The 25,671-nt window shown below is 40.2% G+C and overlaps 2 protein-coding genes across 3 annotated transcripts in view; one reads left to right on the plus strand and one right to left on the minus strand.

Annotated features, from left to right (window-relative positions):
• Positions 1 to 9,219, plus strand: LOC306696708 (polyunsaturated fatty acid lipoxygenase ALOX15B-like). The gene is made up of 15 exons (XM_079160383.1): positions 1 to 21; positions 162 to 339; positions 689 to 893; positions 1,050 to 1,131; positions 1,369 to 1,491; positions 1,596 to 1,699; positions 2,994 to 3,160; positions 5,429 to 5,572; positions 5,924 to 6,127; positions 6,322 to 6,408; positions 6,525 to 6,694; positions 7,165 to 7,286; positions 7,430 to 7,530; positions 8,193 to 8,363; positions 8,533 to 9,219. The coding sequence occupies exons 2-15, from the start codon at positions 181 to 183 to the stop codon at positions 8,710 to 8,712; spliced, it is 2,019 nt and encodes a 672-aa protein (XP_079016509.1). The 5' UTR covers positions 1 to 21; positions 162 to 180; the 3' UTR covers positions 8,713 to 9,219.
• A 6,546-nt stretch (positions 9,220 to 15,765) lies between these two features.
• The window catches only part of npnta (nephronectin a), a 44,143-nt gene continuing 34,237 nt past the window's right edge, over positions 15,766 to 25,671 (minus strand). For both annotated transcript variants that reach the window (XM_079158991.1, XM_079158990.1), the window contains 5 exons: positions 24,113 to 24,541; positions 20,115 to 20,204; positions 19,154 to 19,252; positions 17,349 to 17,608; positions 15,766 to 17,117 (listed from right to left, as the gene is read on the minus strand). In XM_079158991.1, coding sequence (XP_079015117.1) covers positions 17,007 to 17,117; positions 17,349 to 17,608; positions 19,154 to 19,252; positions 20,115 to 20,204; positions 24,113 to 24,541 — 989 coding nt within the window. In that variant the 3' untranslated portion in view covers positions 15,766 to 17,006. The remainder of the gene's footprint in view (positions 17,118 to 17,348; positions 17,609 to 19,153; positions 19,253 to 20,114; positions 20,205 to 24,112; positions 24,542 to 25,671) is intronic.

Raw genomic sequence — 25,671 nt, forward strand, 5'->3', positions numbered from 1 at the left:
TCACAGAAGCATCTTGGTCAGGTAAGAGAGACGCTTCATGAAATCATTTTTAAAAGATTAGACTGTAATAGATTGGTGAGAAAAAAACATTTATCTTAGTTATATCTTGGAAATGCCATTTTCAATGTGATTCATGGTTATTATTTTTCTCTCCCCACCAGGATTCCTTTGCTTGCCAGTATGAAATTGGTGAATTATACAGTGACCGTGGCAACTGGCGATCTCGCCTTTGCCGGCACTTTTCACAATGTCTATATTAAGCTGGTGGGCACAGAGGGAGAGAGTGAACACACCTGGCTCGAGAGCCTCAAAGGGCCTTTATCCTTCATAAGAGGAGCAGTAAGTCTGAAATATCGTTCTCTAAATGTATAACACTCTTCTCCAACTTCAGATTATTGAATTGAATATAAATTTAGAGAAGCTGATGTAAACCCTCGTCAACTCAAGACTGTGCAGCAACAGGATATGTGCTGCTCTGTAACTCTTTAACTTACGGCCTCAAAGGTGACCAAAGCAACAACAACAAAAAAACAACAACACATAAGCTTCAAAAAATTATTATATTTATGCATTGAATAAATGTTATACTCTCCATCCTTCTACATTCAGTATTGTATGCTAACTATTGACATGTTACAGTTCACTTCCTGGTTATCAAATACGCAACCCATTTCTGTCATTACTCCAGGAGTCCAGTTTTACTGTGACCTGCCCCGTCTCCATTGGAAAGCTGATCCTGGTTGAGATAGATAAACAGCCTCACTTGCTCTCCTTTGAAGACTCTTGGTTCCCTGCCAAGGTGGAAGTGAAATCCCCTGAGGGTGACACCTACAACTTTCCCATCTACCGCTGGATCACTGACAGTGAGGTGCACCTCTTCAGAGAGGGAAAAGGTTTGTGTGAATTAGACTTGTCAGACATCATTTACGACGTTGTTCACTAACCACAGAAGACCTAAAAGAAGGAAATGCTGGTCTATAAGGAGGCTGGAGTAACCAACTCGCTGTTTTTAATCAACAATTTTAAACTTTGTTATTTCTTTCTTCAAGCTCTGAGAGTCTTTGAAGACGACAATCTTCTTGGCAGATACAGTCGTGAGCTGGAGCTGAAGCAGCGAGGGAAAGACTATCGGTGAGCAATCAGAGCTTATACACTTTTTAACTTCATGCACCCCAAAACTAACATTCATATACGCCCTTTTGGGTGAAAATTAACCACCATATGACATTGTTACACCTGCCAGGGTTTATTGAAATGATTTTGCAAAATTGAAGTCGAGTATATTATGCTTACATATTAACTTAAAACTGCTTATACACTGGTATCTGTGCAAAGTTCCTCATTACTCAGCTCTTCTCTATTTACCAGTTGGGATGTGTATCTAGAGGGAATACCCCACTGCATGAAGGCAGAGTGCATTTTTTCTCTGCCTTGTGAGGTCCGCTTCTCCTTCACCAAGACCACAGAGTTTTTCTTCACTGCAGCCACTGGGTGAGGTCTTCAATTCTATCAGATATTTATCTATGTAACTGCATCTGCCTATGAAAATGATTTAAGGCATAATAATAAAGTTACTCTATGTTTTTATTTTCTAGGCTGGCTGAGCTGCAACTGAAGGGACTTTCTGACTGCACGAAGAACTGGCCTAATATTGATGCTATCCATCGGGTGTTCTGCTGCAAACGGACTGACATATCAGGTACTATCATGGTAGTTTAATGAAATACTTAATACTGTATGCATGATTAAACTATGTTTATTCAGATATAGATATTACTTGGCTTAACCTTTGGGTAACGAGCGAGGACCATTTGAGGTTCCAGCAAGAAAGTTTAGCGAAGAGAGTCGTAGAATGCACTTTTCAGAAACTAATATAATGAATGCTACACACTGTTATATACCGACTTAACGAAGAGATTCTGGGTAAAAATATCATCGAAGCCATTTTCACACTGCAAACACAATTATACACAAACTAATATAATCAACCAGAAGATTTTACCACAATTTAACACAAAGCTAACACGGACAACCAATACATCACAGAGCAAGAGCATTCGACACAGAATCCAGAGATATCTTCAGAATTTCTCTCTGTGAAACCATTACAAAGATAACAGCCAACAATCACCACAAAAACAAGCCGCTCCACCTCAGAAAGAAAATCATAAATGCCCCGTACTTTGAGAAGAATCATGAAGAAAAAGGAGTAATATCCTGTGTTCCCGGCTAAACACTGTTGCTAAGAATATCGTGTGAATTTTTTAACTGTTTCCTGAAGAAAGGGGGCGGTCTGACAAGCATGGAGGACCGAGGGGGAGGGATTTCACTTTCGGCGTATCCGTTTTTACGCTGGGCGACGCACTTTTGATTTTTAATGGCCAACGATTCTGTCAATCAACACCAGCTTACACCCAGTGTCTTCCTGAGACTGAAGCGTCGAACGAGGTGTCAGTCTGAAATTGACCAATCATAGGCTAAGAAAAGCCTCACATAGACAGGCAAACTGCAGTCAGACGAGAATGGATCCATGGTTTACAGGCTCTGAGAGGATTCTATCTCTCAAAATGATGCCAAACTGCTGTATTTGGAGAAATTGAACACTATTAGTGATAAAACAAGTGAAATATATAGTTACACATCTGAACAAATCTCACAAGTGTTACCTGTATTATAACATCAAAATTATTAAAATAGACCTTGTAGTTACAGAATTAGTCTTTTTAGTATGGGTATTCAATTTTCGAGCAGAGGCCTAAAAATAGGGCTAGGGTTAAAGAAGTTTTAAGAAACAGGGAAAAGATGTCGCAGAAGGAATCGTTGAACAGTATTTAATTGCATACAATCAAGACCTTGACTTTGAAGCAACGATAAACAGTGTCCAACCATGTCTGTGACTGCAGTCTGTCCAACACATAAGCTGATAACTGTGATATAGGAAGCCTTAGTACAAAGTTTAAAACTCAATGAAGGTCAACTCTGCTTTTTTAAAGAATATGTCCAGAAACATTGGAAGGAGGACGCTTTCTTTGGCTACGAGTTTCTAAACGGTGTCAACCCCATGTTGATCCAACGTTGTTCAGTCCTGCCCAACAACTTTCCTGTCAGTGATGACATGGTCTTCCTCGGTGCTCATTGTACCTTGGCAGGTGAAATGGAGGTAAATGTCTTGACTTTGATCGATCTTAGTGTCATATTTTGCTCCATGACATGTTCAATTTGGAAATGCATGTTGCACTTACCTGAACTCACGGTCACTTTGTATAATTGTTGGAATGCTGATTCAGCATTCTAACTATTGTTCTTTGAATCTTTAAAACAACTTATTATATTTCTTCCGTACGTTTTTCGGCATCTATCTGCTTCTGCATACTTTGCTACAGAAACCGTTCAGGTATCAAAATATTCAGCTCTTTCAGGACATTCTTGCTATGACTTGTATTGTTTCCACCTCTTATGCTTTTTAAGCAATATTCATATTTCTTTTACAATGATTCTCTATGGAGCAAATCCCCTAATCTACTGAAAGTCTAAAAGTTCTGCATACTGTAACATCATGAGAGGTCACTAGGGCAGGCTAGGGTGGGGTGGCGCAAGGGCACTAACAAAAACCCAGTGGTTTGGGCCGTGCAAAGCCTTCTCTACTGTCCTAAACAAAATCACAAAGTTATAGCCATTTTATAATTTAATACTTTTTCTTAAATACACTACATGTATTATAATTTATAAAAATATTTTTCCCATTATCTTATTTTCTCATTGCACAGCTACTGTCTTCCTCAGTTGTTTTGCTGAGTAGAGCTTTTATCCAATCAGATTTCACCTCTGTGTCTCTAGGTAAGAAGAGAGGCCCGAGGCCTGCAGACTCACAAGTGAATCCCTGTGCAGTTTAAGTGAATGGGGACGATATTGTTGATAGTCATAATCTTCAACCAATCAGATCTTTAGTTTGACATGTTGGGCGTATTCTTTGACGTGCCAGAGCCTTCTAGCTGGCCTACATGTACGGGATTGGTCAGTGGGCTAGCATGACATGTTGGGCGGTGACAATCCCAATATCTGCTGCCTCTGTGGAGCGGACATTTTTAGCCCTCAAACACATTAAAACCTATTCAAGAAATACAACTGGGGAGGCTCGACTGTCTTCATTGGCGTCCATGAATCGAGAAGGACTTCTTACTGGAACTAAAATGCACGGATGTTCTTTACAACCGTGAGATTAAACTCTTTATTAACAAAGAAAGGAGGAGGACTTTGTCTTTAAATAGTGAACAGCAGCTCTGGTAAGTTAAATGCGTTTGTTTTTACATCTGCAGTAGCTTTAATATGCTTGTTTATATATTATTATTTGTATGAAGATGGATTTTTGTTTCGTTTTATATGTGATAGGAACCATTGTTACGTCCTCTGGGGACATATTTAGCCGGTGCCAGTGTTGCCAACTTGGCGACTCTCTCACTAAATCTGGCGACTTTCCAAACCCTCATGGCGCCTTTTTTGTCAAAAGCTACTGGTGACAAATCCAGCGACTTTTCTGGTGACTCTGACGTTAAAGCACGTACGTTCTGCACTGTTGTGAACGAGCAGCGGGAGCTGCCTAGAGCCCCTCCGCCACCCCAAAGCACACACAGGCGCCTCGCGCTGCAGTCAGAGCAGAGAGGAGACGCACTATCTATAGGTGTTGGCTATATTTTGACACGAAACAAATAATAACCGTAGCTGTGTTTCAGCTGCAGGACAGCAGTGAAGGCCCAGGTATAGAATACACGGCCCGCCACTGCAAAAACCAAAGGTTGTCAGAATAAGGTCATGTTTTATTCTTATTCTGCTCGATAACTCAGGGAAGTCTCTTTATCAAAAAAGAAAAAAGCATCCAAGTGGAGGTAATGGTTCGTTAAGCAGAGCAGTATAAGACAAAAAACTCAACTTTTACCGACAACCGGGTCTTCTTCCTTTCAGATCCTCTTCACTCTGGTTCGGAACTTTACTTTGTGTAGTTCTCGGCGCTCCTTCACGCCGTTTGCTCTCTCTCCTCTCCTCCTGTAGCCCTTAAGTCCGGCCTCAATCAGGTGGCTTAAACACCTACACCTGGGTTAGTGGTGAGACCTTCTGGGAGCTGTAGTTGTTGCCTCAGCGGCCATCTTGTGGCGTGGCTGCTGATCCTTAAAGGGGAAGTAACACCCATCTACCACCTGGCCCCGGGTGATGCCACAATAATTTCAGTTATTGTAACTAATACTACTGTCATTTTATGTCGTTCTGTTATTTGAACTTTAACATTTTTAATGGTTTCACATTTTTGTATTTTCAACAATGCTTTGCGATTCATTTTAGCGCATTTTCTGCAGGAAATGTATCTTCCAGTTAATATTCACACTGTATGCATGTGAGTCAAATTATTTCTCATCCTCACTAAAATTTTAAACAGAAAGGAAACATATTCCTGTGTGACTACAAGCCTTTGGATGGGCTGAAAACAAACATCATCAACGGGATGAAGCAGTACTTGATGGCTCCCCTCATCCTGCTTCACAAAACACCTGATGATCAGCTGATGCCAATTGCTATTCAGGTGAGATTAACACTCAAATATCTTATTGTAGTGATGACTCCAGGACGGACAGACATGCAATACTATAGATGTCATATTTAATAGAAGACAGAAACACCTTTTGTTGAATTACATAAATAGAGTGCAAACTTGAAGTCGGGCTTCTGTTCTCAAGTTGACCCTGTGCTCTGACATGGCATTCAAAGAAATTATGAATTTGCTCTTAGAGATCTACAGAGTATCTAACTGAAAAGCAGATGGAACCTATAGTAAACATACAACAATTTCAGAAAATCCTTTAACAGTATTGACCACTACTGGTAATATATTGAATGGATTGAGTTAACCACACCTCCCTTCCTTCTCTTGCAGCTGAAGCAGACTCCAGCAGATGATAATCCCATCTTCTGTCCTACTGACTCTGAGTACGACTGGTTGACGGCCAAGATTTTTGTGAAAAGTGCAGATTTCAACGAGCATGAACTCAATGTTCACCTGCTGCGCACTCATTTGATGGCTGAAGTTTTTGCGGTGTCTCTGCTGCGCAACGTGCCCATGGTGCATCCGCTGTACAAGGTAACTGAAAGGGAGAATACTGAACTTTTACTGGAGTTGTCATATTTTTTAAAGTGACTGATTTTTGTGTCTTCCAAAGTTGATGAATCATAATGTTATTGTGTATATATTTTCAAAAATGTGTCACTGCTGAATGGTATAGAAGCATCAAGATGTGTGCTTTGAAGTTCACCGAGTTTTCCTCTTCCCCTCAGCTCCTTGTACCTCACACTCGCTACACTCTACAGATCAACAACTTGGCTCGAGGTCTTCTAATATCTAAGACTGGAATTTTCACTAAGGTACGAAAAGACAAACACCTAAATACCTAAAAAAAAAAAATATATATATATATATTCAATGTCATGTACATTATCTATCTCTAACTATAATCCTTACATATTTGAATGTCTCCTAGTTTGCAGCTTCAGGTGGAGAGGGTATGAAGACACTCCTGAAGAGATCACTGTCCTCAATGACCTACCGCTCCCTCTGCATACCAGACGACATTGCTGACCGTGGGCTGGAGAATGTACCGAACTTCTACTACAGGGATGATGGACTCAAGCTTTGGGAGATCATCCACAGGTAGTACAGGTGTCCTGGTATTGGTTAACAAGAGCTCTAAATCCTGCCCTCTCTACTAGCTAGCTTTTATTCTCTTATGTAACTCAGTTGGTTTCTCATAAAGGATCAGTTAAGCTGTGTAAACATGTGTAAGGTTTTTCCCTTCTTTTTCCCTTTACATACAGTTTCTTTGCATAATTTCTTTCACGTTAATGCAATTTGATGATATTGATATTCTCATCTCACACTCAACAAGAGAGACAATGGGCAAGTTTCAGAAAATATCACACTATTTCTTTAAAGTTTTTTGATCTACTGTGTTGAATAAGCTATTGCAATAAATTCTTAAAAACCTGACAGAACTGATTATTATAAAGAGATGGCCTTAAATTGTCTTACAAAAGAATGTCTTACTACTGCAGTGTGCATTTAAAAAAATGCCTAATTCAACTGGGAATGTGTTGAACAGAACTTATCCACATTTGTCAAAGGTTTGTGCAGGGAGTGCTGAACTTCTACTACAAGAATGACGATGAGGTCCAGAAAGACACTGAACTGCAGAAGTGGATTTCGGACATTTTTGAACATGGATTCCTGTCCCAAGCTGGCACAGGTGGGCTTAAAGACAAGCTCAATCCTAATGATGATGAATGTGCACATTTATGAACCATTATATGATCTTAATGCAAACAGAAGTCAAACTTAAATGTTGTCTTCCAGACATCTTAAATGCAGTTTATTTCCTCTAATCCTCAGGAATTCCAGAGAGCTTCACCACCGTGGCTGAGTTGGTGAAGTTTGTCACCATGGTGATCTTCACCTGCTCAGGACAGCACTCGGCTGTGAACGCTGGACAGGTGAGGTCTTTTAATTCAGTTATAATAATGCTCTTTTTGTGAAATGGGTTCATGAGGTTTTTACTGTTAGCAAGTCTGACATAAACAAGAGTCTACAGCCATGCTAGCAGGACTGTGAGGCTGCACTTTGGCACGGTGATGCTTTGAGCTATAAACAACAAATGCTAACATACTTACAATGGCAACGCTAACATGCTAACTTTCTCACAATCTTTGTTTACCATGTTAACATGCGAGCATCAGCAAGCTTTTTCTAATCAGCACAAAACACAAAGTACAGCTGAGGCTGGTAGGAATGTCATTAGTTTGAAGGTATTTGGTCATAAAAATAAAAACTTTGATCTGATAGATGAAAAGTCATAGGATAACAGATTATAACAGTTCGTCCTGAGGTAAAAATGAATGTCTGAACCAAATTTAATGACGATCCAGCTGAAAGTTGTCGAGACATTCCTCTGAAAGCCAAGAATGTTCTCCTCATGTCGGCACTACAGGAAATATCAGTGGATCACCAAAGTCATTAGGATTCATCCTCTGGGGACCATGAATGTCTTTGTTCCAATCCAATATTTCAGTGTGGACCAAAGTAGTAGACAGACTGATACATGGCGTAGCTTCAAACCATATTAATCAGTCATCTGTCAATCATTCATTCTTCACAGTTTGACGATTGTGGCTGGATGCCCAACGCTCCCCTCACCCTACAACATCCTCCACCAACCACAAAGGGGACAACAAGTGAGGCCACAATTCTGCAGACACTCCCTGCTGTCAACGCAACGGTTCAGATAGCGGCCACCGTGTGGCTACTCAGCAGGCAATCCACTGACTCTGTAAGTGCCCAAGTCTTTAATCACATAAATTAAATTCATGTTCAAGTTGTTTTAAGTTTAGGTCATTTGAGTCCCGCCAACTAAAACTGTACATTACTGTATATTGCCAAAAGGGTGTTTTTAAACATTCTAAACATTTATTTTTTAAATGTATCATTTATGTCTTCAGGTCTATCTTGGCCAGTACCCAGAGGAGCATTTTAGTGAGAAGATTCCCTGCAAGCTGATAAAGCATTTCCAAGGAGAGCTTCAAGTGTTAAGTGCAATCATCAACGCCAGAAACAAGAATCTGGAGGTCCCATACACATACCTGGATCCAATGGTGGTAGAAAATAGTGTGTCCACTTGAATATCTGAAGGTGTGACCTCCACAGATGTTGGCCAAATTCAGCTTGCTATTAACAAAAGTGAGAAAGGGAAGAACTGCCTGTTCTGTTTTTTCGTGGAAACAAACACTGCATGTGATCGTTGTAGGATTGATTTAACTGAAGTAAAAATGTACTGTTTTAAATCATAAGCCACATCTTACATTTTCTTAGTTCATCAATGAATATACAGTAGAGATAATCAAAACAAATGTGTCAATTTGCTTTACTTTTGCTTTCTAAACACAAGAATGATTTTATTTGTAATTTTTTCTGGGACAACTCTACAGCATGTGTTGTGTTGCAGCCATTCACTGCTAATTCATCTACAGTCTGTTCTCTTTGTGAGCCTGTTTGTTGTGTGCCAATTGATACAGAGCAATACATATATATTTTTTGTGAGAAATAACTAGCTGTGTCGTCAATAGACGAAACTTTTAATAATCAAGCTTCTTTCAGTGAACTTTATGTGCTAAAGAAATAAAATTAAACATGGTGCATATAAACATTTGCTTGAGTCAACATTTTCTGTGTCCTGCCCCACCTCTCTTTGAAAGCTGGTGCAGATTGAGATGACAAAAAAGTCTCTCGCTCTGCTCCCAGAAGACACCTGGTTTCTCTGCAATGTAAAAGTACAGTCCCCGGATCCCCATCTACAGCCTTTCTATCTACCGCTGTGTCGCTGACAGCGAGGTGCAACAGTTCATATGCAACAGGTTTTGTGGAACTGTACTTGCCTATTACATTATATCATTCTGTTTATACTTTTACTGCCTTCACAAGAGATAATCATCATGTAGGCAAGTACAGTAGAGTGAAGGCGATGAAGCTAAGAGTCCCAACTCTTGTGATATTGGCAGACCCAGCCCAAATACATGTCAGCAGTATGAACTGTCCCCACAATGTAAGGTTGTTAGACAACCTTAAAAATAATAATAATACTTTATGTTTTGATAGGCTGACAGAGGTTAAACTGAAATGTCTGATTGCAAGCAGACTTGGATTGATATTGAGGTGATTAGCAAAGTCTCTTTTCTCATTTCTGTCCAACATTTCTACAAGGTTCTCTGTCAAATAAAGGCAAAAGTCTTACTTACTTACTTACTTTCAAAGTTTATCCACAATTAATGTCAATACTTCTACAATATGGTCTTAGTTACTTTACTAAAGGATTTGAATGCTTCTTTTACGACAGCAAGGTTCATAGGGGAAGTCTTATCATGGTGCACAATATACGCTCAGCTGTGATCGGGCGCAGGTTACAGTTTTGGTCACTTGAATTTTATTTTGATACATTTTTCAAACTATTACTACTTTATTCTAATGTCATTCAGTTGAAAGAGTTAAGTCTCAAACATTGTTATTTGGTTGACACACCTAAAACCTGGTCAAAAGGGGGTTTCATTTCTTTATCTGAAGAGCAGCTTCAGAGAGCAGCTTCAGAATTGACATTGAACTAGGCCACGTAAGCAGGAAGGGTTTACACACACAGCGTAACATGGAGCTTGGAGTAGGGATAGAGCAAGGTTAATTTTAAACAATGCATAGTTACGGCAGAAGTTCGCCAGAATTTCGATAGCTACTTTTATCTCATTAATATAACTGGATGTTTGACTAGCCTTACCTTAGTGGTTAATGGTTGACATTGGTTCCAAGTGGAGGGGACACTCAGCAGGAGAGAACCAGAGCACTCTGGGTTCTTTTTTCCTCTTCCCCTTGTTGTATCCTTCACAATAAAAGCCCCTGACACATACACTGGAACACTGCTTCCTAGAGAGCTCTTAACTCAACATAGCTTACATACCTCCCCTCCTCCAGAATGAAACATCCCCCATTTCTGAACATTCTAAATGCAACAAACACATTTTCCAAACACCAGTAACAACATGTCTTCCTAACGCAACATTTAACAGTAAACAACATTATACATGCTCCCATCACCCAACTGCACAGCCTCCAGAAAATATGCCCCACTAATCCCAATAGACACCAGACATAGCTGATACACCATAGCGTTTGGACACACCATACATATAAAGCATGTGGTGCTACAATGAAGAAAACATGTTAAAAGACATATTCACACATTTACCACTCACAAATCAGTTAGCGATAAGTGACAAAGTCCTTTAAATATGCTGGTTGTCTCACAACTCTCTTAGAACGAGACAGTCTGTTGTGGTTCACTGGTACCAGTAACCAAAAACAGTCCCTGTGCACCATGGCTCCTCCACCCCATAGTCCCCCCTCTGGTGACCCCTTGTCCTGCAGCGAAGGAGCATGGTGAGGAGAAGCCGGGAGGCTACTTGAAGAACCAGCAGGCCGTAGCAAAGTGTAAGGTTTCAGTCTATCATAATGAACAACCTGCTCCGGTGCGTGGAGGTCCAGAGGACTGCCAATACGATAGATGAGTTCCTCCTGAGAGTCCCACACAGCCAGGACCCTGTAGGGTCCCTTCCAGTGGGGAGCAAGTTTCATGCGGTCCTCCGTAAGATTATGCAGCCATACGAGATCCCCTTCTCCATACGGCTGATGACGTGCCGTTCCATCATAGTACAGTTTTTGTTTCTCAAAAAGAAAGAACAAACATAATATCTTCGTCCGTGCCAGAATTTAGTATAATAATTCCACTTTGTAATACTCTAGTGTAGCCGAGGGTTATGTTGCGCCTATACTTTATAATAGTAATAAAATAATAACACGGGGCTCCGTAGTCTGCACCAAGAAGCCAACCCCTTTTTTCTCTTTTCACACACACACCACAAGAACCTTTTTCCTCTTCCCTTCTTTCCGTTTTAGCCTTCACCATAAAAGCCCCAGACACATACACTAGAACACTGCTTCCTAGAGAGCTCTTAAAGTAATTCAACATAATAGCATACATACCTCCCCTCCTCCAGTAATAAACGTGCCCGTTTCTAAACATTCTAAATGCCAGAAATAATTTTACATACTGTATTTTACTGTGAGCATTTTTACATTTAAAAGGGGTTCAAAAGACTATTTGAAGACGATCAAACGTTCACGTCTAGACCATATTTCACTGGGATTTGAAATGTTGACTTTCAACTGAGAAATGTTTATGTGGTTTCTTTGTCAACATCTAAAATAAAGATATACTATTTTTAGCATTAGAAGAAGAAAAAATGTTGCATTGCATATCCCGTTAAAATCTAGTCTTAACGTGAACGTTCAATCAACGTCTTCAAATAGTTGCTAAAAAAAACTATTTTAAACATCTTTTCAAGAGGGGCAATAGTCTTTTCAATGGAAGAAATCTTGCTGGGGAGTGTCAACGTGACTCAGAGTCCTCCTCTAGAATCTTATCTGCTCCATGACATATGGTACATATGTAGTGTTATACTATTACTATTGGAGAGAGCAGTTCCTGAAAGAAGTTGATTACATCAGATTGAGTCATAGACATTTCAGCTTTATAAAGTCTCGGTGGACGTCCACTACAACTTACATCAAGAGAGCAGTTCATCACAGGAGCATCTTGGTCAGGTAAGAGAGACGCTTCATGAAATTATTTTTAAAAGATTAGACTAATAGATTGGTGAGAAAAAACATTTAATGTTAGTTCTTATTTCTTTTGCCAATGCCATTTTCATTGTGATTCATGGTTATTATTTTTCTCTTCTTTCTCTCTTTCTTTATCCCCAATTAATGTCAGCTACGGCCCTCTTTGAGAACCAATGCTTCTCTGTTGAGTCATTGCCAGCCTAATATGGAAGACCTCTACCTCAGCATGACAGATAACTGATAAGCTCCTTGATAACTCGACAATTTCTAACAAACATCTTTGTTACATCGAAACGCTCTGTTAAATGAAATCTACCGGGAGCTCCAACAGCGTGCAGATCTACTGTCTGACTTCAGCATTGTTAGGTACACAGAGTACTTTTTTTCATAGTGATGGATTAATCTGTGAGATAACAGACAGACGAATCTGAGGATTATTCATTATATTCATCAATGTGTTTGCTGATAAACACCTCAACATGAATCTTCTGTAAAGGGATCTGGGTAGGTAGCTAAAACTGACCAGACTGCTCTTGAGTAACTGCAGTAAAAGATTAACAAAAGGTCAGAAAATGGGCACTCAACTGACAAGAAAAACAGATTGATTGTGGTTGAATGTCCTTTACCTCCTTCAGCTTTATGGAATGTAACACTAAGCACTTCCAAAAATGAGCTAGTATTCAAATGGTAATACAGTGGCAATTTAGAAAATAAATGCAAACAAATAAATTGATGTTTATAAGTAACCTTTTTCCATTCCTTGTTTCTCTTCTTACTGTTTAGCTCTGTGAACATTCCCTCATATTTAACCTCACCATTAATCACCTCGTGTGGCATTCATTAATGTCCCATTAGCACTGATAGATTTCTTGTTTCCATGGAACAAGCGTAACAGAGTCTGAGGAGGTCCTTCACCTTCATTCAGCCAGAGGCTTCATGCTTTATTCTTCATGAACTGAAAATGTGTTTGATATTTCCTTCTCTTACTGTGTGCTCTGCCACTTTATATGTGTATGGGTGCATGCTTGTGAGAAAAGAGAGAGAAATGCCTGACTTTGCTATCCTTCAAGAGATAATTTGGAAAACACACAAAGGAAAACACACATTTACAAACACAAAGATACAGGCGAATACACACAATTGTGTTAGCTATTGGCTCTGCCCTCAGGAATTTCTTTTTGCTATGGTGGTTTATCTTAATAAGGGGACTGTTTGCTTGCCCTTTTGGTCCCAAATAAGCTGTCCAGATGGAAAATTCTGATTTTTTAAGGTATTTCATCACAGGTCAGTGACAGGATTTAGGAGAATCATCTGTTTTGAGACAGATCTAATATCAAAAGTGCAGACCTTATTTGAACAGAAATTTGATTCATTTTCTGTTTTCCTGTGTGTGTGTGTGTGTGTGTGTGTGTGTTAAACACACATAGACACTGAGACACTACACACACACATGACTTGGAGATATTCAGTGAATTCAGTCACATTATGATTCTGTCTCCTCTCCCCTCTCTCCCCAACCCAGTTCCACCCTTTCAAAATAAAAGCCCCATGGAGTAACTGTATCTTAACATGAAGCTCAGAATGAGGTTTGTGTTAAGAAATGTTAAGTTCAAGTTTTTCCATCACAAATACAGAAATGCAATTTCCTAAGGTACATATCTCAAATACAGAAATGATGGGAGCCAATTGTGGACTGTCCATCACGAATACAAGATTCAATCCACGAGTATTAATCTAAAATGCAGAAAAGAGAGAAGCGATATCTCAATTGAACCTCAATTATACTACCGGTAATATTGACATGTATATATGGAGCTCAAGCGCAAGTTCAGTCAGGAAGACACTAACGGGTAATCTCTGTCTCTCCTCTCCTTGTAATTACTCTATCAGCTGATTGGGGGCGTGCACTTTTAACTATCCAACCAGATGCGGCACAGTTTCCTTAAGCCAATCATATCTGTGCGGTCAACTTTAAAAGTGTTCTCTCTGCTGCTGTCAGTTGTCATTTCAGCTAAGCAGACGCGACCCTCCTCCACCCCAGTCACCTCCAGTCAGCATCACATTCATGCTCCTGATTCATCATCAGATTGGAGCAACTCCCTTCACCACCACCACCAGTGTCTGGACTCCAGGGGGGATTAGGCCTATTGGACCGCAGTATCCCTACCCTCGGTGATAGTACTTCATGATGGAGTCCAATCGCCAAAGACTTTGCACTTTTCATATTTGCATGTGTAATAAATCATTGTTGAACTATAAAACAAGTCTCTCCTGATTGAAATATTGCGACGTCTTCGGGCAGTTGAAGCCACACTGTCAAAATTTCTTGCAAAATGTTCTAGTTTGGGTTAAAATCACACCAAGCCCGACCAGACGTTAAGTCTCACCTACGTGTGATTTTTGGTCCAAACTCAACACTGGGGTCTCATTGGACGAGGGCCACAGGCACCACAGGGGGCTCCCTGGGACGTCACTGAGACTATAAAAATCTGCGTTACCTGCAGCTCGGAGCAATCCCACGCGATTCGATTTGCATGAAAAGCGACGCGCACAACATTGTTGCTTTTAAGAAAACCTAGCAATAGTTCTACATTCACTGGTCGAACAATAGACTGTTTTGGATCCCGAAAGAGAAGCGGACAACTTGCCTGCAGAAGGAAGAAAAACATTCTTCAGAGGAAGAGGAGGACAAATTCTCTTCCCAATCAAGTCGACATTTGCCGGTTGTATGGAAGAAAAATTCCCTTAACTTCCGAGGACTCCCCACTGCCATACGGAGGATTTATCGCTGAGCAGGTTCTTTCCTTTTCCTTTATTGTTTAACTAACCCACACACACGCACACATACTCATACACACATATAGGTTTTGCTACCCATCTCAGTCTTTAGTTTTTCATATTTGCTGATAACCAAACACGCTCCTGCCAGATCCCAACAACAGGATTTGTAAGTCTCCAATGCTGAAATAATACATTATTTTTGTTATATAAAAGGAATCTTAGAAGTTAACTATTATTCTAGTTTCAAATAGTGCCAAATAAAGCAAAGTGGCCTTTAAAAAGTACAGACACTGATTAGAGACAAATGTTGTGAACTCACTTGTTGGGAGAGTGTTAATTAGATTTTGTGGTAGTGCTGTATAAAGCAAGCAAGTCATTCCACTTAGGTAAATTAGAGAAATATTGGGTTTTAGTGAACATGATGTGTGAACATGATGTGTGAACATGATCTTGTTTTTAACATTATGAAACCAGCATTGTTACAATAAGATCAAATGACTCTTCTCTTACTCTTCTTCCCCTCTTTAGTTAGAAGAATGCCATCTTTTATAGCAAGAAGTGCTGTTATCCCTGTGCTCTCACTGTGTGCTCATACAAACAGAACAATACAAACAATATAGGGACCTGCTCATCAATACATATTTTACTTCTTTTTTTAAACACTGTGTTGCTGTCAGCTACTGGGATAAGAAAAAAAATCATGCTTTGTTTCATAAAATATCAGTCAAATTAATTTTATTTACATACTGGTCTGGATAAATCTGAATTTGGTGGATGCACCCATGCATACAGAAAACCTTAAAATTCCAGCCGATGCCCTTCATTATCACAGCATACGATATGCAACTATGTGCTTTGCAAGTTACAGACAGAGCCTTTTATCATAACACATTGACATTGACATACACAGCCTGGCACTACACAAGGTTTCCATCTGTATACATGTTCGTTAAGTGAAAGTTGAAATACCAACCATTTCGAAATCCAATTAATATCAATGTATGAATTTACATAACGTATAAACCACACAACAAATGGGATTGTAGATTTTCAGAGTATGTACACACGATTACATTTACAATAATACCATTTTTGAAAGCCTTAAAATCTGTTGGTATCGTCGTTATAACAAACTGCACTTAATATAACAAAGCACATACTGTTTAATAGAAACTAAGTGTTGATTTGCAAGTGTCAAAAATCATACACCGATTCTGTTTGACATTTTGAGCATCTTAAAAAAAAATAATGACCATAGAACAACTTTAGGAGGCTTATATAAAAGATCAGGGTAGAAAAGGTGCTACATTTTAAACCTCTTCTACCAAACAGATCTTTTTAATACTGTGACAAAAAAAAAAAAGATCAATAAAGGCAAGGCTAATTGACCCTCTTGATGTTTACTTTGGATCTAGGAAGAAATTATGACATTTATAATTTGTCTTTTACATAATGTTATTTTTTTAAAATCTCTAAACCCCAAAGAAATGTATACCAGCAAATAAAAAGCAATGGCTTGTGGCTAAAGGATCAAAGCAAGGTAAAAGCAGACTGCTAAGTGAGGGAACGATCCTCTCAACAGGAAGAATTGAAGTGAACGTGGGCCTCTCAGCGGTGTGGCTGGAAGGCTGCCACTGCTGTTAGGTGGAGGACATTTCCATCGTAAGTTGGTTCATGCAGGTTTTATGCTAACAAGGTTATGGAGTGAGAGGGTGTCTGAGAAGAGGGGTGTGCTGCTGGGATGCGCACATGACATTTCAATTGAGTCTTTGTATTCATGGACAGTCAAAAGGAGAAACTCACTGTTCTGTAGACACACAACTTTTTGGATATCGTTCACAGAATGGCTGGGAGGGGTGACGGGGGCAATCAGCGAGAGGCCAGGCAGAGTGAGGGGATGTCAAAACAGAGTCAGTTCTCTTTGAGATGATTTTCCCTCTTGTTTTCTTTCTGCCTTTTTATGTTCTGTCAGTCAGAGTCTCCTCAGATTGTGCTCCTCTGTGCAGGAGCCTTTCCTCAGGGTTATGTCGTCCACAGCCATCTCGCCGCTCCTGCCTCGCCCACGCTCCCCCTTCAGGATCACCTGGTGAACAGCAGCAACGTGCACACTGAGGTTACTATCACTGACCTCTATTTACTCAAAGCGGCCGTCAATCTAACATTTTGCATATGCACCCTCGAAATGCAGACTACTGCTCGGGATTCATTTTTCATTAACAGGAATACAAACATTTGACTTACTTCCAAAATGTCTGGAGAAACAATCATTAAAAATTCTCATTGTATGAGTGAATTTTGAAATAATTATACTTACACTTTCCAGGCCTGTGCCCCATAGTGTGATTTGGGTGTGCCTCCAGCCATTTCCACCTGTCCGGCCCCAGACTGCTGGACTGTACTGCTTTCCCTTCTTCACAAACACTTGCAGCATACCCACGTGGTGGCCTGCCAGCTTGTGCCGGAACGACAGGCACAGATTGCCATCGTTCCAGGGAGGGGTGAGTGGGAGGACCAGCCGTGCCCCTCGTCCAGTCCTCTTGTTGCCTACCTCGGGAATGGTGAGGTACCTTCCACCTTGGGAGGTAAATGACGGACATTACAGTCAATTAATGAAAACACACAGAACATATAACTTTAGTCAATAAGGGGCAACATTGAATTGTATCTTAGAAAAAGTAGCACTATGGAATGTTCCATCCTGCCGTCAGTATGCTGCATCCTTGCCGGGTTGCACCACACTTGTACTTTTTTTTTTTTTACTAAATTAAGTATTATTTCTCATATTTACTGAAACCTAAACTTATTTGAAACAAAGTTAGTTGAAGTAGACAAAATTAAACAGACAAGAAATTACACATTTCTAATTAATTACAGCACTAATAAATAACTTAATTTTTTTTAAATTGAGCAATGAAATACATCCATTCACTCATTGTATTTGGGTGTCAGCACAGCCAAAAAATAAACCTAAACAAGCAGCATGGCCTTTTACTACAATAGGTCTGACAGTTTGACAGTAGTGTAGAATATGTAGAAGGGAAAGTGTGAAAAAATAGACATTTGAAAAAGACTTGACCCACTTATATTTCGTCACCTCAAAGTACAGCCATTTGCCGGTGGCAAATAGATTTATTTTCATTAATTCATGCATTAGTTAGTAATAAAAGAACTAAAAGTCAAAGCGCTTCTGGGTAATAGCTGATTAATGCTGATGCATTTTGCTTATCTAGCAGATCTGTGTAGGGCTGGTGTTAACCACAGGGGGTGCGATACGTATCTGTAGGCCACAGATGCTTTCTGCATATGTTATGAGCCCCTCCAAATCTGTGCCAATCTTCTAACAGCCATGAGTGTTAGCCAGTGGCTGTCTATCAAAAGAACGTAAAGTGATGAACAGTAAATAGTTACTTGCTTCAAAACGCACCGGAAATGTAGCAAAAGCCATACATAGGTGGACACACACATTCCCATAAATAAGATAGTATTTGAATGTTCTGATTAATTATATTCACTACATGCTACTGAAAACTGAAATGTTGCCTCTTAAATGGCATCACTTTTTGTCCAGGGAACGTAAAGGTCTAAGTAAAAATCTTTATTTCCTCTAATGAGGGAGCACAAACTTGGCTGAAATGAGACTCTGGAAACACACTAGTACCTGCTAGATTAGGCCAGTTGGCAGAAGAAGCCGGTTGTAGTTAGTGTTGCGTAAACAGTGCCAGTACGCAGCACTGTTTAGTCTTCACACCGTGTCTAATGAGTCCTCTCAACATAATTCATCACGTTTTCTCCTTGTCTGGACCCCAAGAAAAACAGTGTTGTGTTCCCATTTTATGTGAGCCACAGGTATCGCTGACGGGTCACATAATCCGTTTCTCATTTGCATCGCTTTGTAGAGCAAAGCACTAATCCGCATACAAGACAAAGTACTTCCCTCAAGTAATTTTCATCTTGACCTGTAATTGAGCAGAACAAAACTGAAGCTGCTTACATTGTCTGACGCTGTGTGTTTGCATATGTACGCATTGTCAGTGAAGGAACGCAGCTATTCTCATTTCCATTTACTGACTCTAAAATAAACAATGTTCCTTGTGTGAGTGAGAATGGCCCTTGAATTACCTGACGGATCAGGCGTTGTCTCCCAATGCAGGTCTCCATCTCTGTCCCTGATCCAACCACACAGACCATCATCAAAGGAGCAGCTCAGATACCCCGACTCTGAAGATAACAAAACACACTTTTCAGAGGCGTGCAGGACGCACATACATGCAAAGAGGTTTCATTTAGCATTTTGCAATGCTTCACATTAGCCCTGCTGTGTGAATTCTACACATATAACCTATTCTATGTCTACCCTCCACCATAACAAAATACACTATAGTCACAAAGACTGATGATTTCTTTCCCAGTGATGATGTCTTGACAATAACATTATAGGAATGCAGTTGTGGCATCATCCATGCATTGCTGTACAAATTGGTTCGAAGATAAGAATAACATCCATCATTTTGTATCAAGTAAGGTTTCCGCAAAACACTTCTCAGTTCATTTCCTGAGCCAATAAAAAGGCCTTCTCACTTGACACTGCATAGAAAATGATTCATCGTGAGCCAAAATAAACACATAACTAAACCATTAGGCAATATAATCTGCATACCATTGACATTAATAAATCACATCAAACAAATATGACACATAAAATGCTGTCTCTTCACAAAAGCTGTTTTCTTATAGTTGCTGTAGGAACTGTACACTGAGTACTATGGAGCTCATGAGCGGAGCACTGATGTACTTGATGATCAATTAATCATTCAAGCAGTCAAGCAATCAAGCAAGCATAATGTGAAAAGTGGAAAAGTCTGGCCGTTTTGAGCTGTGAGCCATTATTTCAATGGATATGGCCAGATGTCATGTGTCACCTCCTGGTGAAAGGCCTATCAAAGCACATCTGGCCACTATAATGTCTTCGCCTCGGCAGCAACCACTGCAGGAGTTGATTGTCAGTGCAATGCAAATGTGGCTCGTTCGTCACCGTTTGAGGGCTGCTGCTGATTGTCTCTGTCAAATGTCTTGTGTTTACCTGGATCGTCCTTGGCTTCATCTGCCGTGTTGCCGAGCTCAATGTCAAAGTCAACACCAAGGACGGTGTTATGGCCATGGTTCCGAGGGACTGAGGAGAGAGGTGAGACGCAGGTTTAGATAAAGGATTAACAAAAGGTATTATATTTGCTCACTGGTATGCTTGTGGCTATTGTGTGGCTTTGCTTCATTACGCTACAAGGACTCTGCAAGGATGAATCAATGTCATGGTTTAGTGCCTGCATATCCAGAGCCAAGCACATTCAACAACACAGCACCTGGCCAGAATACCTGAGAAAACCTGCAGAAACACCATAAGTCAAATGTGAATCAGAACAACAAAAAGGCTGGTGGTTCATCATGCAACGTCTCTTCAAATGTTGCTGTTACACAACCTGGAGCTACAGTACATACACAGATACAGTACACAGTCAGTCCGGATATAGCCTCTTCCCTTCTCCAATGGGGTCACACTGCCCAGAATACTTTAAGCCAAGCCGTCTCATTAAAGGTCGACTGACAAGTGAAGGATAGAAAGTTGTTTCTTATACTTTTACAGTGCCGAGCCTTTTTTGGCTATTTTACTCTATTAGAATGAGAACTGTGTTTACTGGTTTTAAATTGATAGAAAGATACAAAGATCATCTTAGTATGTATTCACTGCATTTGCAGATGAGATAAGTCAGTGGACTTTAATGAGACAAACTATCAGTAAAACTATTCCCAGCATCCCAGGCAGATTCTTGCTCCCATGCCGTGAATGCCGTGTAACCTGCACTTGACACGTGACGTCAGTCCCCTAGACTCCCCAGCATGTGCCCCCTCCAGTCGGCCTGAGCGCTGAAAGGGGCCATTCACCCCCACACTGGGTCTCAAGCACCTGGCAGACTGCAATGTAGCCTGGCAGTCGGAGGAATCCGACAGTGGGGAGGTCACACTCACACCAGGCTCTCCAGCAATCCCAGGCATCCATGTCTCTGTGTGTGCCCAAGAGACAGGCTTGTAAGTGACCCTGTAAATAACTTATTTGTTCAACAACCATGTTGAAACAGCTCATACTAAATGTTGCTCTTGTTTTTAACAATGTGACCTTTAGTGGTTCATTTCATCCAGATATTTGGGAGGTGACGGCTTAAGGTGGATTTCCTATGTTCTGCCAAAATGTTCAGCAATAACCAATCCTTGACTTGTTTTAGGTTTGGAGACAAACACAGTATACTTCATTTATTTTCAGATGCTGTTTGTGGGTGAACACCTTGAATCTCTAAATACCAACTTTTATTTATCTTAGGTAAACACTGTCTTTTTAAAATTTATGTAAATGCATTTCTCCTTTAAAAATAAACATATTTACACTTTGGGGAATATCTTCATATTCATTTTCTTGCTGAGATTTAGAGGAAAAGATTGATACCACTCTTAGACAAGAGGATGGTATCAATCTTCACATCTATTTCTAGCAGAACATTTTATTTGTGTATTTCCCCAAAATAGTGAACTATTTCTTAAAGGTACAAGGTTTTCACTGGACACACATACGTGCTCTGACTTCAGTACACACCTGTACTTGAGACACAGCGGAGGCATTCTTCATGCCATGAGGCTCTCATTCAAATGATTCCTATTTCCATCTAATTACCTGAATAATCACTCGGCAGTGTCTCTCCCTTCCCCCCCTCTCTGATATTATTCAAACCATCTTCAAGAAGCTCTGATTTCTAGAACTGCTCTGCCGTGATGCAAACTATTAGATTGATGTCTCCCTCAAGCAGTGCAGACAGGTGTTAAATGTAATCTTCTTTCCTCTTTCCCTTTTCTAATTATGTGCTGCCATCTGGCAAGGTGAGCAGGAACCACAGTATCTCACCTCTTATCCTCTACTTTGCTGTTGCATCTCACCCGATATTTCTACGTCAACGGAGCTTAATGTTTGGGGTTTTGGTAAACACTGACTTTTGCTGTGCCTACAAGCAAGCATGACACAAAACACACTTGTATCCATGTTTAATTACAATTTTTAGTGCAATTTATACTGTTGGTGCATCTGGACTAAACATTCCAATAAGTCTCACCTTCTGTTGTTTTTTCTGTATGGCTGTATATCATAATAATATACAGATTTACTGAAACTACACCTGTTGTTGTGTGCCAACAAATCCCAAAACCAACAATGTGTTAGCCCAACTCTTAATACTCTCCAACGTATCTATCCTGTCTATGGCACGCAGCGCTTTAAAGTTGATGTCCTAAAACTGCTGGGAACTAATTTACGTTGTGGATAAATATTTCTTTCGTGCTCTTCCTGTCTTTTAAAAATATAGAATTCCACCAGCCTCACCTTTTAAATATTGTTTTGAAAAGTGTTTTCCTGCAGACAAATCATCTAGCTTACTTGATCAAAAAAAGAAAGGAGGAAAAAGTAGACTGTGACTTTGGCCCTGAACTAAATAATTCCGTCTTCACAAGTCACATCGCAGAGATCATTTCATTAAAAGATGGATGCATTTGAGACTTTGAAAAGAAAGCAGCAGATGATTGCAGTGGCTACCTTTGAAGAAAAACAATCTCATCTAACTCTCATTGCTACAGTATTTTCAAAATTCAATTCTGTAATTTGGTTTTGATCAAGAACATCAAACTTAAAAAAAAAAGTGATGATGCATTTTGAATGTGATTGGTGTCACAGATACATGCTTGGCAGGGATTGTCGTGTGACATGTGGATAAACAGTCTGGCTGAGAACCAGTTTGTCTGTTAACTGAAACCAAAAAAGATAATTACCGTTAGAGGAAAATATTCTTACTTTAGACGACTGCAAATATTGCAATTGTAATCATCTTGTGAAAATGGGCATTATTTCCTCATTAATCTGCGTATCCTATTGTAATATATAATACAACTTCATTAAGATCATGTGAGAGGGTCGTATAACAGCGAGACAACTATTTAAAAGCATTAATACAGAAAGCTGTATTAATTGCCCTATATTGAATCTGATAACGAAAGATCTTTGATTTCAACCATTTTCACCAGTTTACATAACAAACCATCTTCAATTCTTCACTAAATGTTTAGCATTAACTCTTTCATATTGTAAGCTGGCATATAAAATGTGTACATTTGGGAACTGACTGCCAACTGCTGTTTGCACATATCCATGTGTTTGAATACAAAATGAATATGATAATACACATCATCTAAGGTTTACCTGACAGCTGTCAGGTAAACATTCCTTCGGATCCCCCAGATGGTGACATGTGTCATAATAAACACAATGTTCCATGATTCAGATGAGGAAGTATTCAAATATACTCCAAGTTGGTTGGAGGAAACCTGTCAGGGAGCTGACGAGAGCCTTTTAATGTCAAAGTCTGTGACCCAAAAACTAAAAGTTCACCTCACTATCAAACATCAAAATACAGAGATTAGAACCTGCTAATGCAACAAATTAGCATGTTTTATGAGCTGCTCTAATGAATATTTTGATACAAACAATGTGTACTTCTGATGAATGACTATTAACAGTCGACAAGGCTATAAGCATACTACCTCAGAATGAAATAGCTGTCAGACAAAGTTAGCACCAAGTTGGTCAAATGAATGGAGCATTGAGCAGAGCCAGATACTTCCTCCTGATAGAGACTGAAAGCAGAGCTATAAAGGACAGCAAATATCGTTGTCAGGTTTCCAGAAACACGACTCCAAATAAATTATAATAACGCTTGGTATCTACTGGATGTGTAAATAGGTGAAAGTTTGCCAACAGGTTAAACCATCAAATTTAGGTGGAATATACCTGAAGGTTTATACCTTCATGTACTGTCCCCCAAGTGGCCAAAAAAACATATGAATACAGGTTTAAAGGTTTGCTTACACTATGAACATTTGCAAAGAGGCCTATATTTCATGTGTGATCAGTTTAAAAAATAGACACAAAATGAAGTGTGTATTAAAAAAGGTGTAATGAATGTAATCTTTATAAAATATAAAGATTCTTACTGTGGACATCTCCCCTCTGTTTGGTGACCTCCTTCTGGATGGTGTTGTCTACAGGTGTTACTGGTGGTGGCGTCAGCGGACGTCGTGTGGGAGCCACTGGCCTCGGTGGGATGTAGGGCTTGCGTGTCGGGGCAGGTGGCTTCCGGGTTGGGATAAAGGGCTTTCGGGTGGAAACTGCTGGCTTGCGTGGAGGTGGGGTGACCCTCTTTGGCGGCAGAGGTGCTTTGGTCGTCGTCGTGGTTGTCGTAGTCGTCGTGGTAGTCGTTGGGGCAGATGTTGATTTGGGGATAATGGGGAAGATTCTCTTTCGAGTCACTGGTGTGCGGAGAGTAGTGGTGGTTCTTTTCTGATCCATGTCGGGGATGCGGTTATGATGATTTGGAGGCAGTTTGCCTGGTCTCGGAGGGTCAATAACCACCTTAGGAATGGCTGAAATAATAAGAGAATGCAGACGGAGGAATGAAATATGAGCACTAAAATGTTAATGAGGCGTACAATTGTAGACTAACTGCAATGATTAGTCTGACCTGTGCAGAGGAGGGCTTGCATCATCTACTGAGACTTCTCCTGATATCTATTAACTAAATGTTAGTCTTAAGAAAAAAATGGTGTGTCTCAAATCTCACTGAAGCAATAGGTCACACAAGAGAGGCCCATAAAATCATCATGTAGCATGTTGACATTTATTAATTTGGGGCTTTTTTTAAAGACAATTATGGACATTTTTCAAAATAGGACTGTTAATAAAGAGAAAGATGGATGGTTGCATGCAACATAACTGGTTGCATGCAAACTCACCGACAAAGACACCCCAAGTTCAGTGAATTTTTGCTTTTGTGAAATCAATATTGCTCTCTGACAGTGGCTTTTTATTCGTTCATGTGCTCCTCCTGATTAGTAATTCTTTGTGTGTTCATAGCCAGAGGCCTCCCAGCATCATGATAACGCTGCTCTGTGTGTGTGTGTGTGTGTGTGTGTGTGTGTGTGTGTGTGTGTGTGTGTGTGTGTGTGTGTGTAGAATGATCTCTGCGCTCAAACAGGCTGCTGTGCCCCGGAGATCACCCTCGCTCTGCTGATGTCATAAACGTAACACCTCCTTTTTCTTTGTTCCTCCACAAATTCTTCACGCAGGAGCAGAGACAGAGACTTGGGGGTCGGTGCGGTGTGGTGCTAGTGTGTGTGTGTGTGTGTGTGTGTGTTTGGGGAGGGGGCTTCATAAGGGTTTCATGAGTGAGGAATGAGTGGACAAAGGCAAGAGGTTTGAACTCAGTTATTGCCTTCTCAAGTTGCAGGCGACTTTGATATGTGATACACAAATAGGATATTGCAACTCGACTCCCAGAGCACCAGTGGCTCACACCCCCTTGGGCAGACGACGGGGTGAAATATTTGCAACGCACCACACCAGGAGGCATCTTCGCTGCTCTATGGACTGTTACACTAGTTGTGTCGGTTAGATGATTAAGTAACTGTGGAGAATAGATTACTTCTTGTCCACTGAGCTGCTGTAAAAACTACGCACAGACCAAATTAAATGTGTGGGTGTGAGCAAGCAAAAT

Source organism: Pholis gunnellus (genome assembly GCF_910591455.1).
Source record: "Pholis gunnellus genome assembly, chromosome: 5".
Taxonomy (NCBI): domain Eukaryota; kingdom Metazoa; phylum Chordata; class Actinopteri; order Perciformes; family Pholidae; genus Pholis; species Pholis gunnellus.

What these genes read in the sequence shown, in the direction of transcription:
- LOC306696708 (XM_079160383.1), top strand. Translation starts at nt 181, where the DNA reads ATGAAATTGGTGAATTATACAGTGACCGTGGCAACTGGCGATCTCGCC. An exon ending in CAAACGGACTGACATATCAG is followed by an intron (nt 1,700 to 2,993) that starts GTACTATCATGG and finishes GCTTTTTTAAAG; the next exon opens with AATATGTCCAGAAACATTGG. An exon ending in CCTTGGCAGGTGAAATGGAG is followed by an intron (nt 3,161 to 5,428) that starts GTAAATGTCTTG and finishes AATTTTAAACAG; the next exon opens with AAAGGAAACATATTCCTGTG.